We start from the raw sequence: 16174 nt of genomic DNA on the forward strand, positions 1-16174 counted from the left end.
TGAACTCCAGATCTTCGTGTCTCAGTCTCTCCAAATGCTCACTTTTAAAGGAAATTAACAGTAGGGATTATCTTTTTTTTAAAAAAAAAAAGAAGAAGATTATAAACATGCTCTAGTTTTCTTTCTTAAGATCAGGCCCCTTCCTTTCTTCCTTCCTTTCTTTTTCTTCCTCCCTCCCTCCCTCCCTTCCTCTCTTTCTGTTCCTTTTTTGACAAGGTCTCATGATTGCCCAACCTGGCCTAGAACTCACTATATGGCAGAGATTGGCTTTGAACTCCTGACCCCCCATCTCCTCTTCCCCAGTGCCAGGATTACAGGTCTATGCTACCACACCCTGCTGGTCAGACAGTCTTTCAAGACAGACAGCTTCAATTCTATCAAATGTGTTCCATTTCCTTATCTAAGCATTAGATCATCAGGTTACCTTTCTTCAACAATCTGTTTGTAAGATATAACTAGACAGAGATACTGTGTTTACCCCTTATTTCGTCTATTGGCCATACAGGATCCTATGCCTGTCATGTTTCAGTGTATGCTTGGATGTCCAGGGGCAGATGTGGATCGAAGAGGTCGGATTTGACCTAAGATGTTGGCAGCAGCTGCACACCTGAACATCTGCAGGGGTCCTTGGCAGAAGCATTACTACCAGATGGGATGGTTCTGGAATCCATAGAGAAAAAAGTACTGGACAGTGTCTGAAAAGGAGGAGGAGGAGGCGGCAGCAGCAAAAGCTTCAGCTCACTGTCGTCATAAAAACCTGATTCATTACGAGATGTGGTAGGAAAGCTCAAAGGTAACAGGCTGCTGGCTCCAGCTGGGATGCCTGGGTAATGGTATTCTGAGCCCAGAGAGAAGGCTGGTGGAGGAGCAGACGAAGACAGTGAGCTAATGGCGGTTTTGAGATTCTTGTGGGACATTCGAGCACAGCTGTCTGAAAGGCAGTTAGGTCTGGGAGGCAGGTACGGAACCAGGAGCCGTCAGAACGTGGTGGGGAAAGAAGTCACAGGGATGAGAAGAGGCTTTTGGGTGGAAGCCAGCCTTCAAAGAGCAAGTAGAAGACAGGGAAACTGCGAAGGACTCGCCAGTGATTTCAGCCTGATGTGAATGATTGCCAAAATATTCACATTTGTCGTAGTATAAATCTCACAAATGAGCCGGGTGTTGGTGGCGCACGCCTTTAATCCCAGCACTCGGGAGGCAGAGCCAGGCAGATCTCTGTGAGTTCCAGGCCAGCCTGGTCTACAAAGCGAGTTCCAGGAAAGGCACCAAAACTACACAGAGAAACCCTGTCTCAAAAAACAAAAAAAAACAAAAAAAAAAACAAAAAAAAAAAATCTCACAAATGAAGATACGGAGATGATTTTGCTAATTTTACCTGACTACAGTACAGATAAATGTCATATTTCAAAACTGAACTTACAACTAGGCATGGTGGTTCGTGTCTGCTATCCCAGCACTCAGGAGGCTGAGGCAAGATGACCAGCAGCAGGTCAAACCCAGCCCGGGGAACAGAGAGACCTCTCAAAAAACAACAACAACAATAATAAACCCTAGACTTACCCCAAAAGAAATACAAGCACCAGTAAGCACAGCTGTTTGACCTCTCCAGGAGAAATGCCAATCAAAATACATTCAGGGAAAGGGGCGGTTACATCCTTAATCTCAGCACTTGGGAGGCAAAAGCAGGAAGATCTCTACAAGTTCAAGGCCAGTCTAATCTACTCAGCCAGGTTCATGCCTCCCAATGATACATGGTAAGACCATGTCAAAAAAAAAAAAAAAAGAAAAGAAAAAGAAAGAAAGAGAGAAATAAAGAAAGGAGGAAAGGAAAGGAAAAACACAAAACAAATTGGATTTTGGAGAAGAATTTTTAATCAAATAATAATAAAATAATAACTTTCAACCAATAAAAGAACCTTAAAATGAAGTTTGGCTCCTTAAGCCATGTCATAATATGAATTTTCTTCCTGACAAAAGAGAGAAGTTATCCAGAGACTCACCCATGCTTTAAGAATATTGCTTAACAGCATGTGAAGACGCTGGTAAGCCACGAGCCATGTGGCAGGGTATAGATTTATAGAAATGGATTAATTTAAGCTATAAGAACAGTTAGCAAGAAGCCTGCCACAGCCATACAGTTTGTAAGCAAAAAAAAAAAAAAAAAAAAAAAAAAAAAAGAATATTGCTTAAAAGAAAGCATGCTTCATGTTCCTACATCTAAGTCATTTGTGTTGATACACAATTCTGCAGAACCTAGCAGTGTTTACAACAGCTACAATCCAGAAGTCTTTCTTAATGACCCCAGTGACCAATTCAGAGTTTTGTCAAAGGTGTTGGTGAAAAGCCAAGAAAAATATTGACTGAACTGTTTTATTCCAACATGAACCAGTACAAGCAAGGTCTCGTCGGTTCCAACAGTGGAGAGTGGTAATCATGACGGCTGGATGCTGTAGTCACTCAGCTCTCTGCTTGCTTCCAAACAGACAGTCATCAACTGTATGACTGGAGAGTGATTTAATCTGTTTATCTTTTAAGAATTTTCCTAAAAATAAACTCATACATAAGGAAAAAAATCACTTTTGTAGTCCAAGTCTCAATTTTTGTTTTACATAAAGTATTGTCAAGCTGGGCACCATAGTGTACACCTTTAATCCCAACATTCTGAAGCATGTAGACTTCTGTGAGCTCAAGGCCAGCCTGGCCTACACAGTGAGACCCTATCAAAAATAAATGAATAAGCCAGATGTGGTTAGTGCAGGCCTTTAATCCCGGCACTAGGAAGGCAGAGGCAGGCTGATCTTTGAGTTCAAGGCCAGCCTAGTCTACAAAGTAAGTTCCAGAACAGCCAGGGCTACACAGAAAAACCCTGACTCAAAAAATAATTAATTAATAAGTAATATAAATTTTATAAAGTGTCCAAAAATATAAGTAAAAACATATTGTATGATAAACTTGGCAATAAGTGTCTAGGAAGGAAGAAGAGACTGTGATCCATGAGAATAAGGACCGGATGAGCAAGCTGGGAATGACAGGCTGTGAGCCTCACTCACTCCACTCACTAAAACAAGCTCCAAATATTCAAAGAATTAAACCTAAGGGAACTGTTTAAAAGGGAAAAATGGTTACCTGTTCTTTAAAAGAAGAACTGAGCTTTTAAAAAACATATAATCAGAAGCCAGATGTGGAAGTACAAACCTCTGATCACACTCTAAGGAGGCAGAGGCAGGCAGAGCTCTGTGAGTTCAGAGGCCAGCCTGGTCTACATGGTAAGTTCCAGGACAGTCAGAGCTGCATAGAAAAACTCTGTCTCAAAAAATGAAATAAAGTAAAATAAAAAATCTGGAAAGATGGAAAGATGGTTCAGTGGTCAAGAGCACATGCTGTTCTTCAAGAGGACCCAGGTTCAACTCTAAGCAGGCACATGGTTGCCCACAACCATCTGTAACTCCGGTTCCAGAGGATTTGATCCCTTATTCTGACCTCTGCAGGCACCAGTCATGAACTTGTTTGCACTGACATACTTGTAGACAAAACACTCATACACATAACATAATAAAATAAAGAAAACACACACACACACACACACCATAAAGGAAAAGGTGTGGCTTGGAATACTAATGCCCTGGCTCAACTGAGAATTTACCCGAAGAAGCAAAAAATAAGTACTACAACATGAAAAAAAGTTCAACTTCACTAACATTCAAAGAAACACAAATTAAAACAAGCGCCACTTTCGGCCTCAGATTAGCACAGATTTTCTTAAATGACAACAACATATGGCAAAATTAATGTGAGAAAAGAAAACACCCTCATACATTTCGGGCTTAGGTGTGAATTGGTGCACCCCAATCTAAAACCCAATTAGCATCTGATAATGAGCCATAAAATATCACACCCTTTGATGTGGTAATCCATTTCTAGGAATCCTGAGATGATCAAAACTGAAGACAAAAAATACACACATACGTGTTCACTACAGCAATATGGACAATACCAAAATCTTTAAAGGAAACATAAAATATAACAACAATATGAAATTATTTAATCAATTTACAGTATGCTCAGAAGATGAACAGCATAACGTCATTAAAACTGTTTTCATAGCTGGGCATAGTGGCACATGCCTTTAATCCTAGCACTTGGGAGGCAGAGGCAGGTGAATCTTTGTGAGTTCAAGGCTAGCCTGGACTACATAGTGAGTTTCAGGACAGCCAGAGCTACATAGTAAGACCCTGTCTCAAAGAACCATAGATAGATAGATAGATAGATAGATAGATAGATAGATAGATAGATAGATAGATAGATAGATAGCAGACCTTGTCTCAGATAAAGAAAGACAGACAGACAGACAGACAGACAGACAGAGCTAATATAATTTTTTTTTATTTGTTTTTGTTTTGTTTTTCCGAGACAGGTTTTCTTTGTGTAGCTTTGCTCCTTTCCTGGAACTCACTTGGTAGCTCAGGCTGGCCTCGAACTCACAGAGATCCACCTGGCTTTGCCTCCCAAGTGCTGGGATTAAAGGCATGCGCCACCACTGCCCAGCGGAATAATTATTTCTAAAAATGTCTTCACAAAGTATCTTTAGAGGCTGGGGCTCTCGCTCAGTCAGTAAGGGCTTGCCTAGCACACACAAAGCCTGGGTCCTGTACCAGTGTTGCTAAAGCAAACGCATACCTATCATCCCAGCCTTCAAAGGTAGAGACAGAAAGATCAGGAGTCAGGCTACCTTTGGCTACACAGAGAGTTGGAGGCCAGTCTGGATTACATGTGACTTTGTCTCAAAATAACAACAACAAAAAAGTATTTAAAAATCATATAGAAAGTCCTATAAGTAAAGCTACATGACAAAGCTCGAAATTATATTCATGCTGGAAATTAAGTGCTTTAAAAAATGTTTCAACGCACACCTAAACAGATCTCAATTCTGTTCCTGCCTGTTCTGCACTGTCATGAGCAAACAGCTGGCTCTGCTCTGAATTTGGAGTCTACGTGGAGTAAACTCCCCTAAAATATGGGTTATGTAGTACAAAAGCAATCTGTTCTCTATGCCAATGAATTTGTCATTCTCCAAAAGAAGTTCGGGCGGGGTCCACACTTGAGCAATTGCAGGTAGCTCCCTCAAAGGAGGCAATGAAAGGAACTGAAAAACAGCCATTCATTACCCTGAAGAACAAAGGACGAGCCAACAACATGTGCGTAAGTGTATATGGGTGTGTGAACACATTTTAAAGGCTAGAAAGGAATATCCTAAAGTACTGGCAGTGGTTTTCTAAGTAGAGATATTCTAGAAGTGCGTTAAGTGATAGCCTCAAGACGCATGGGGCCACTTACACCAAATGAAATTCAACTTCATTTAAAATTCCCTCATTCATTGCAGTAGTCACGTTTCAATGGCTTCAACAGCCAAGGTAATAAGTGGCTACCAAATCAGACAAAGATCTAGATCGTCTCGGTTACCACATAAAGATAATTTGGACTTAAAAAAAAAAAACGCTCTTTCCAAATGTATTACAATATGCACTGCAGTCAATTCCTCTTACAAACAGGGCGGGAGGATGCTATAAGAGAAGAAAATGGGGTACACAGACAAAGAAATCCCACTAGAGGTGCAGAGGCCACATTCTCTAGAGAGGAGCCTGGGGGAAATAATATCCTATGGGGACATGTAGCGGTCACAGGCACTCGGGGACCATCAGGAAAGGCTGAGAGGAGACAGGCGTGTGGTAGACATTCCAAGGGCAGAAAAGACACAGAAACTTGGGCGGCAGGGGTGGGGAAGGAGGGCGGCAGAGCAAGAATCACCGGTTCTTGTCTCTCCCCACTCACCAGCCATTACAGCTGCTGACCGTTGAGCTGGCTCAAAAGGACATTTCCCCCGGCCACTCTCAAGTCTTTCAACCTGCTGGAAACTGGACACACCCTACAGACCAGAAGAGGGGGGGCAGGTGGTTTAGGGTTTATGGGGAAGGTTCATGGTGAGAATTAAACAGAAGATCAAATGGAGGAAAACCCCATTTCCATTCACCTCCCACCCACCCCCCCAACTCCCATCCCCATATCCAGTCATCGTATGCCTGCTTCCTCCACCCACTGACTTCCTCTCTCTGCTTCACTCCTCTTGGCCCTCAGACCCGTGCCCCCCACTTCCTCATGAAGGCATTCCTAGAACAGCCCTAGAGAAGACCAGGAGGCTGGACAAAGGTCTCTCCTCTGAAATCCTGGACTTTGTAACCACCTGGATGTGCTACAGCCAAGGAGAGGGAAGGAAGCAGACAGCCTTTTGAGGGTTGGAGCTTTGAGGAAGGGCAAGGAAAGTGTAAGTCTCTGGGAACCAGCTGAAGCCCGGGAGCTTAGAGAGAAAACAAAATATCATTCTCCCCTCGCTCCCACTGAAGGATGGAGGAGAGGGTCAGAGTCCCACATTCAAGCAGAGAAGAAAACTGTGAAGAATGACCCAAAGCTCAGATCATGATCTGAGGGCTTGGTAGGCAAGCATCTTCTTCCAGGGACCTCCAGAGGGGCGGAGGCGGCAGACAGAAGACATCCACCAGGGACAGTCACAAGCGACCTTAGTCTAGTGGACAGCACTAGCAGAATTTCAAGACAACATCTACAAGTGGGAAGGAAGGACGGTTTCACACTAGGACTCAGAGGGACATCACCATAGCTGGTCTCAAGTCACAGGTATGACACGGACATGCCAGGCATGCTGCCGCCAGCTCACAAACTCAAGCAGGCGTCGCTGTGGCCGCAGCTGAGCTGTTCTGAGGCTAGCCAGAGGTGTGAAATAGAGACGTGGTCTCCGAGCTTAGTGCTGCCGCCGGACCACTCGCCTAGCTCCCCTCTTTGCTGCAGATAGCAAACAAGGTTTGATTTTGCTGACACAATTCTTGAAGAAGTCTTGTGAAAACGAGATGCAATCCGCTCGCCTCTCCAGAAGAAGATACTGGATCAAAAAAGCGTTTTGGAATGGAAGACCGCACAGACGCCCAACACTCCAAGTGTGTGGTGATGAGAACATTGTCTGAGGAGGAGGATGGTGGTTTTGTGACTGCCGGAGTGCTCTGGCCCTCGAGAAGTGCAGTTAGCAACTACTGTGGCTGCATTTCTTCCCTCACCTGAGCTACTCCTTGCCCTAGAATAGATGCACCCCCTTGTTGTGCAATGGAACAGCAACTGAAAGCTCACCACGCCTCTCAATAGTAGACTGGCATTTAATAGAGGGATGTGGAGAAGAAGGGGATGCTGAGATGAAGCCATATATACACAGCCAAGAAGAATGGACAGCTGAATTCAAAAACCATCAACAATTTCCAGAATTTAAAATCCTGAATCATGACATGACACTAGTGGAATTCAGGTGTTTCTGGTACATGGACTGCTCTCACCCAATGTGAGGTTGAACTGTTGACCTTGTGTACATCCTACATCACAAATGAGTCTGTCAGATACGCTAAGCCTATAGGCTGAAGATTATGCCCCAACACTGCAGAGAAACCTCAGGTGACTGTCCAGGCAGCTGGCTGTTTCTGTCAACTCACAAAATTTTTGGAAGTTGCTTTTGTGCACTTCCTGTTTTTATTTTTGTTAGCTAATATTATTTCCTTCTTGGGTCTCTGAGGGAGTTGAAGATTAGTTAGTTATAGTTGAAGATTAATTAGGATAGAAAGTGAATTAGATACATTTTGGATTTACTAAAATAGGATAGATAAGGGAATTATTTTCTCTGATTTGTCAAATACAAATGGACTAGACATCGTTTAGGTATTTGTTACTTGTATATATTGTATATAGTTATTGTACTTTTGTATATAGTTTTTCTTTTGTTAGTTATAACCTTTTGCCTTTTTTCTTTTTATTAAAATAGAAAAGGGGAAATATGGTGATATTTTATTTGTACTGAAATGTGATTTTAATTTTATGTTAATAAATAAAGTTGCCCTGGGGTCAGAGCTATTAGAGCCATAGCAAGAGCGTGGTGGTTAGAAGAGCTAGGTAGATTTCTGTGTGTTCAGGGATATAGCCAGTATTGGAGACATACGCCTTTAAGACCTGGAGGGCGGTACTTACAGGCAGTGATGAGGCAGTCATGTGGTTGGTTTTACAACCAATGAGAAGGCAGAACAGAAAGACTATTTAAACACAAACAGGAAGTAGCTCTCTCTCGGGGAAGTTAGGAGCACTGCAGGAGGTAAGATTTTATCTCTGAGCTCTGACTTCTCGGCTTTCTCTTTTACATTGGCTCTGTGTTTCTTATTTTAATAAGACGATTGGTTACATCTACACCCCCAATTTACCTCCACACTCACCTCACATCAGTCTTCCAGAATCACACACACACACACGCACGCACGCACGCACGCACGCACGCACGCACGCACATGCACACAGACATGCATGCATATACACATGACCCATCATTGCCTGTAGTACAAACTCTAACACAACCTACTTATTTTCTACTGCTTCTCAAAATGATCTTTGTTCCAAACAAATCACCTATTATTCCCATCTCTGTGCTCTCTTTCTTTTCACCAAAGATCAAAAAGATGGGCCATTTCTTGGTACCCAACCACTTCAGTCTCTATGTATCAGCTGGCATGTTCATTTCCTGGAAATATTCCATTCTTTGGCTCTTGAAACTCTATCTTCCTGGAGTCCTTTTTCCGATTTGATATTTGTTTCTCTAGCTCCTTCTTTTCCTAGCCCCATCATGTATATATCTGTAGTCTTTCTAACATATCATTTAAATATTCCATTCATTCCTCTATTTCCAGCCTTTCTATTTAAAACATTGGTCAAACCCTCCGGGACTGATGCCCTCCAACAAGCCCCATGTCCTCCAAACCCAAGTCCATACTTCCATTGACTGGTGGGCATACTCACAAAATTTACCGTCAGCTTCTTAAAACTCAACCTGTCAAGACTAGCTCTCTCCCAGTTTTTCCCAGTGCCATTATCATTTCATCTAACCTTCTAACCTTTGAGAAAGTGAGCCACCCATTGACAAACAGGTTCTGATTATTCTGTCCAAAATGACCTCGAACCAGGCTGTGAAAATGGAAGACCATCTCACTGATTTTCTCTGTTTGTATGTGGAGATCTTCAGTACATCATCTCCATGTCAGTAGATGTCTCTCACTATCAGCTAGTAGAGGTAAAGGCAAGTCCCTAAAGCTGAAATCTGGGGATGGATAGGAAGGCTCTCCCTGAGCAGTGAAGCTAGAGTTGGCCCTTTGGCCTTGTCCTCCCCCACCCCCCCAAAAAAGAAGGCATATAAAGAAACAAAGATGCATGAACCATGTCAGAAGTCACAGGAGACAGAAGCCAGATGAGGACCCCTGGGTTGCAGGCTGGCCACACAGACAGGGTTGTAGAACATATCTAGACTAACCCAGGTTCAGATATTGGTTCTGCCTCTGCTAGCTACATAATCTTAAGCCATGGCATCTCATTTCTCTGAATAACAGTTTCCTTGCTTATAAAATAGAAATAAATCATACCTGAATACTATGATATGGTGATTAAATTAAACTCAATTGTGAACATAAGGTACCTAAGCCCGCAACAGAGTGAATGGCCATTGCTTTTCTGGTGATCATTACTGAAGCCTAAATTTTTCTCTATTAATGGCTGGAGTTCCCTCAAGAAGTCACATTAAGGTATTTTCTTCCAATGTGTGATGGAAGCTGGAACTGAAAGCTAGCAGTCCACTGCTAAAACTGGTAGATCCAGGACTTCATAAGAACCTTCATTTCTCCACAATCATCAATGAGTGAGCTAGGTCTAGATCAAAGCTTTCAGGAAACAGCTATCCACAATCTCAATATCATCAGTCGGGAACATGGGAGATTCAGCACTAAGGGTAAAGAAAGGACACAGTCAAAGAGAATAGGATAGGTAAAAGCCACAGAGGATGTTCAAAAGGTCTACTGAGTCGGCTGGGGATGGAGCATGGAAGGCTAACAGAGTTAACCTCTCCCTCCAAAGAATGGCCCCTAAGCTCACAAGCCTGTTGGATAGGTGGTTTCAGAAAAAATACTGAACTGGTGAGATGAACTGGTGGGACACAGAACCCTGGCTTTACTTGTCATTGCTGACATCTCTCAAGAATGGAGAGGGGCCCAAGTCACACTGATCACCCCAGGCATGGCCAGAGCATTTTCCATCTAGGTGCTTTAGCTAGGACCCATTAGGGTCCCAACTCAGAGATCCCAGGAAGAAAGGAGAGCCCAAGAAGATGAGCTGGGATGATCATACTCTGCATAATCCCTGACTCTGATATTCATTCCTCTGGGCTCTCTATGCCTGAGCAGACTGGGAAAACTAGCTCTGCTACCTTGTGGGCCTGGTGGGAATTGTAAAGAACTAAACCTTCAATACTGGTTGCTGGAATACCGAGGTTTTCAAATACCATCCAGAACCAATAAGCTGTCCCAGACTGAGAGAATCACCCAGACTTTTGTAAAGAGCATATGGAAAGAATTCAACAAGGCCAACTAACCCTGAGGAAAGCCTCAGATGCTAATTGGATCCATCCCAAGCCAGAGTTAGGGTGCCCTTGAACAAAGGTTTTTGGAGATGTATACTGCCTAGGCCCAAGTGGATCACTGTATTAGTGCAGACTGTAGAACAGTCTATCAATATCTGCAGTTCAGGATCAAAGTCAAGAAAGAAACACACTGCATGGTCTGTGTGCAAAGGACAAGTAGGGTCTTTGACTCACCCCAGGACTCAGTCACAAATCTGCTGCCAGAAGACCAGTGGTGACCACTGTACAATGAACAGAGAAAGGTCAGAGTTCCAAACATGTAGTTGTGACTAGACTAGACATCATCAACAACATATTGTTGTTGATACCAAGGCTGCCCGGGTTTGAGGGTGGGAAAGTCTACAGGCCTTCACCAAGGAACAAGATCTAGAAGAAAATGTGGTTGACAGAGTGGCTCACCCCAAAGGCAATATCAAGAGCACGGAGCCAGCTGGTACCACATTGCATGGGGGTGACATCAGGAGTCATGAGAGTCACACCCTGTAGAGAACAGGGTTGGCAGAGGGTGCCAGAAGATGATGAGGCATGCTATGGGAGAAGAGAGACTGGGCTGTTCTGATGAAGAAACAGGCTGCAGCTGCTTGGCCAAAGCCCTTAGTGGGCAAAGCATGAGTGTCTGGCTGCTGAAGTATCTCTTGGAGTTGTCCGATCCCCAGGCCAACCAATCCCCGGCAACACTAACTCCATTCACTGTCTCACTGCATCTTGTTACACTGAGCATACCTGACCCTCTACAATCTCCCTTTCCCATTCCTCTGTGAGGGCATCCTCTAACCCCCACCCCCCACCCCGGGGGGCCCACCGATACTTATCCTACATAGTGGTTGTCTTAACCATGCCCAACATGGTCACTCACAAAAAACCCTTCGCACCCTCCCACCCACCACCCCCAAGTAACTCCCACTGCTGCAGGCTCCCCCTCCCTCTCCGTCTGGCCCCTGTCACTCACAATAACCCCGCACTTCGGATCAAAAGCGAAGGTGCCACAAGTGAGGAGGTGAGAGGCATTGGCCATGGCGAGAATCTGGATAAAATTGTGACATTCGTCCTGGGGGGGTCAGAGATGGTTAGAGAGAATCAGAAGCCGTGGGTATGAGAAAGGATGGGGTCAGGTATAGATAGAGGCAGCTGTGGTATGGGGGAGTATGAGTGATGTGTGGTGTTAGAGTCCTTGCCTGGACCCCTCAGGACAGGAGCACTACAGGGTGCTGACCCAAAGTCAGGGCTGGGCCAATGTCCCCACCGACTCTCAGGACAGAGTGAGGGCTTACACCTACCTCTTTCTTGCCTTTCTTCCTACAGTTCTGTCTGTGAGCCTCGGGCACCATCCAGTCAATCTGAGAAAGAAGAAGAACTCTTTTTCCCAGGTTCCCTTCCCCCTGCACACTGAGGTCAGGGGAAAAGAGACGGTCCTACAAATCTCAACAGTCTGGAAACTTCCGAGATTCCCCACTCACTTCTTTTCAAACTGGAAGTCCCCCACCCATTAATGAGTAACAAAATCAACTGTGAAATCAAAGCCCCATTTTTATTTTTGAGACAGGGTCTCAGACAGCCCAGGCTGGCCTCAAACTCTTTGTAAGGCTGAGGATGACCTTGAACGTCTGAACCTCCTGTCTCTACTTTCCCAGTTCGGGGATCACAGGCATACACAAGATTTTTATGTGGTGCTGGAGGTCAAATCCAGGGCTTTGTCCAAGCTAAGCAAGCACTTCATCTGCTGAGCAGATCCCCAAGCCCAAATCACATTTTTTAAGGAAACAGAACAAATCAGAACTTGTCACATACATGACTGTCAGTGCTGGTCCAAAGAACCTTTCGGTCAGGACACATTTACATACTTGTGCACTGTGTCAGGGTGTACTAGAGTTCTTACTAATACATGGTGAAAACAGTTTGCAAACTCTCCCTGGAAAAAATCTATTCTAGCGACAACGTCTGTCCACTGCCCCTCCCCCGTCGCCATGTGTCCCCATCACAGCTGAGACAGGTGGGAAGACACCCCCCCCCCCCGCCCCGTCCCATTATCTCCTTCCTTACTGGCAGACAAAGCCTTTACTCCCTGTATCCTCTATTCCATACAGTGATGGTCTTAACCATACCCACCACAGTCACTCACCGAAAACCCTTCCCTCCACCCACCACCCCCAAGTAACTCACGCTGCTGCAGGCTCCCTCTCCCTCCTTCTGCTCCACGACACCTGTAGTTATTATGAAACTCTACCACCTACAGCCCACGGAATGATGGCTTTAAATGTACGCTACAGGCGGGGTCAACCCCACTGTCGTCTCTCACCCTGCGGGGTCTTTCCCCCGAGAAGGGCAGGCTTAAAGCGAAGATGCTGTCCCGAGCCCCGACGTAAAGCGTGTGAGAAGCAGGATCCACAAGGAGAGCAGAGTAATTGTATATATGAGGGGCAGCAAACCGGGTGAGATAGGAGTCGGCCTCTGGAAGGAAGAACAGAGGAGAGGGAGAGTGACATCAGCCATCCCCTCAGAAACTTAAGGTCCCCCAAGGGGCTGATCTTTGTTGTCTCCCAAGGACTCTTTTTGTTTGTTTGTTTGTTTGTTTGTTTGTTTTTCGAGACAGGGTTTCTCTGTGTAGCTTTGCGCCTTTCCTGGAACTCCTGTAGCCCAGGCTGGCCTTGAACTCACAGAGATCCGCCTGCCTCTGCCTCCCGAGTGCTGGGATTAAAGGCGTGCGCCACCACCGCCAGCCCAAGGACTCTTTATTTGGCAGCCAACAAGGTTTATAAAAAAAAAAAAAGAAGAAGAAGAAGAAGAAGAAGAAGAAGAAGAAGAAGAAGAAGAAGAAGAAGAAGAAGAACCTCGACAAGCCAACCATCTTCCTGTTCCCAATGAAAGATAACTGAAGAGGCCAGAATAGTTAGCACACGATCCAGGCATGCATGCTTTTTCTATAAAAAGAACACTTTTTAAAATGGTACAAATATTAAATCTGTCATTCCTACTCACAGCAATGTGATACAAAACATTAAAATACCTATAGAAAGTATTAGTATTTTCCTGATATGCCTCAATTTTTTTTTTTAAGATAAACTCTCATTATGTAGCCCAAGCTGGCCTTGAACTCAAAATACTCCTACCTCAGTTTCCGGCCAGCTGGGATTAAAGGTGTGTGCCACCATAATGGGCACTCTTTTGCCAACACATTTGGAGTTCACTTCCTCTCTTACCCTACACCCTGGCTTCCTCTTACCCCATCTACCCAAAGCGAGAGTGGGATGAGTGTGTGTTTCTGAAATAGACCATTCTGCATTTAAACGTGGTTCTTCCACATACCAGCTGTGTGCGCTCACATAAGCCCTCTTAGGGCCTCACCTTTGTGTGTAAACGCCACAATCCGGGAGTGTTGGGAGAATAAAGGGGGTAACAAGTGGGCATGACACCCATCTCACTCGTGGTCACATCCTGCCTTCCTTATCATCTTTCTGCTTAGACCCAAACTCAACTCATTATCAGCATCTAAAGCTCTCAGCTTTTTGAAGTTCAATAACAATTTTGTGTGAATTCACCTTTGCTCAGTGTCTGGTTCTGGGGAGCCGAACTCTTCACCAGTACATCTGGATTCCAGCTGCCTCATCAACTCGGATGCCCTCAAGAGAGTAGACCAGCTACCAGCCCATTCATCCCGAGATATGCCAATGTGAGCCCCACCCATCCCACCCTTCCACATCCACATCGTCTCTACTTCCTATTCTGATGCTTAGTATAAGCCCTGGATTGTCAAAACTCCTTTTGTGTTACCTACTCTGCTTTGCCTGGCCACCTAGGCCTCTCTGTCTGGGTTCCTGGATATCAACAAAAACTGGCATCTGGGCTGGAGAGATGGCTCAGCCGTTAAAGGCTAGGCTCACAACCAAAAATATAAGAGTTCGGTTCCCAGCACCCATGGCTGTCTCTCCAGCCACCATTAAAAAAAAACCTGGCATCCACAACTCTCTTTGTAGGGTAGGGGTTCACCACAAACTGAAACTCCAGAGGCTCTGGTTGCTACTTTGCCTTCAGGACTCACAGTATCCTTAGATGTCATTTGGCATGAGCATAAGCTTTAAGTTACTGTGACCCAGTTGTGAGTTTTGGCTTCATTGAGAAGAAGACAAGCCCCATGCCACACTCATGTCCACCTCAGCAAAGAGTATTTAAACTGTGAATGCCATTTTAAACTTCATAGCACCCCTGGCTTCTCCCATGTCATCATAAAGGACCTCAGCCCTATCCTCTGTTTTTAATATATAATTTTTAGGTTTCTATTATTATTATTATTATTATCATCATCATCATCATCATCATCATCATCTTTGTCTGTATATAGGGTCATACAAGTAACCACAGAGTCCTGTTCCCTATCATCATCATCATCATCATCATCATCATCATCATCATCTTTGTCTGTATATAGGGTCATACAAGTAACCACAGAGTCCTGTTCCCTTAGAGCTGGAATTGCAGGTGGTTATAAGCCACCCGACATGGATGCTGGGAACAGAACTCAGATCTCCTGGAAAAGCAGCCAAACGCTCCTAACACCTAAGCCATCTCTCCAGCCCCCTTCTCTGTTTTTGTTTGTTTTTAATGAAGAACTTTGAATCGACTCATTGAAGTGTTTTCTAGCATTCAAAGTAGGGGATGGGTAGAGGGAGCAGCAAACATTCGGGAAATTGAAGTGAGTTGATAACGAAAGGATGGGAAGGATAAAGCCGGAGATGTCAGCCGTATAGGAAGTGGGTGGAAAGATCTGGGTCTGGAGGCGGTGGGAGGGCGTTTGAAAGGACAACGGGACCGGGGAGGGGAGAAGTGGGGGGAGAGAAGTTGAAAAAACTGAAATGCGGGGTTAGGGATCAAGGTGGATACCTCGACTAGAAAGAAATAGGGAATAGCATGGGCTTGGAAATGAAGTGATGAGTGTGGGTGTATGTGCGGGAAACAGAAGAATAAAGGACTGATATGGACAACCTTGGGCAAACCCCAGGTGTTCCCGGGGCTTCCGTATCCAGGTTTGCAGGATGAGGGGCTACACCCTGTTGAAAAAGGGGGGCTTCGGGAGCACTATGGTTGTGTCTTGGGAGCTGAGATGCAAGGCCAGCTTGGGGATAGGATAGGGTGGGATGGGATGGGATGAGATGAGATGGAGAGGCACGGGGTAGAGGTCTTGGTCTCAGAGGGGTGTGCACCGCACAGAGGGGCCCTAGATGCTGCCGCTGGGGTTAGCAGGACAGGTGGGTGTGGGCACCTGCACGCAAGGGCTGGGCTCCGTGCAAACGGCTGAGGACAAGGGTCCCTGGGTCTTACCGGAGATGGGCAGCGAGGTTCTGGGCACCGAGCGGGGGACGCGGCCACACACCGGAGCACTCAGCATCGCCAGCAGCAGCAGCAGCGACGGCGGCGGTGGCGGCGGCGGGAAGGGCGACACCGGAGGTGGCCGGGGGCCCGGGCGGGGCCGCTCGGCCCTGGCCAGCATCTCTGGCTCCGCCTGATGCCGGGTGGGGCGCGTCCAGCCGCCTCGGATCAGTACCGCTACAACGCGGGCCTCGGCGCCTTTCGGGTCCCTTCGGCTGAGCTCGGCCTGCAGCGGAGAGATGAAACACAACCCGACTC

At 45.5% G+C, this 16174-nt stretch overlaps 1 protein-coding gene across 4 annotated transcripts in view; it reads right to left on the minus strand.

Annotated features, from left to right (window-relative positions):
• Sema4f (ssemaphorin 4F) overlaps positions 1-16174 on the minus strand; it is a 30475-nt gene extending 14301 nt beyond the window's left edge. Inside the window, exons 1-5 of one of the 4 annotated variants that reach the window (XM_042273507.2) lie at positions 15869-16174; positions 12852-13003; positions 11833-11892; positions 11505-11603; positions 5830-5923 (exon numbers count right to left, since the gene is read on the minus strand). In XM_042273507.2, coding sequence (XP_042129441.2) covers positions 5830-5923; positions 11505-11603; positions 11833-11892; positions 12852-13003; positions 15869-16037 — 574 coding nt within the window. In that variant the 5' untranslated portion in view covers positions 16038-16174. Of the gene's footprint in view, positions 1-5829; positions 5924-11504; positions 11604-11832; positions 11893-12851; positions 13004-15868 lie in introns of those variants that run through there. The other 3 variants (XM_076566988.1, XM_076566989.1, XM_042273508.2) reach the window with 3 other exon arrangements.

The sequence above is a fragment of the Peromyscus maniculatus genome, chromosome 3 (genome assembly GCF_049852395.1).
Source record: "Peromyscus maniculatus bairdii isolate BWxNUB_F1_BW_parent chromosome 3, HU_Pman_BW_mat_3.1, whole genome shotgun sequence".
Classification (NCBI taxonomy): domain Eukaryota; kingdom Metazoa; phylum Chordata; class Mammalia; order Rodentia; family Cricetidae; genus Peromyscus; species Peromyscus maniculatus.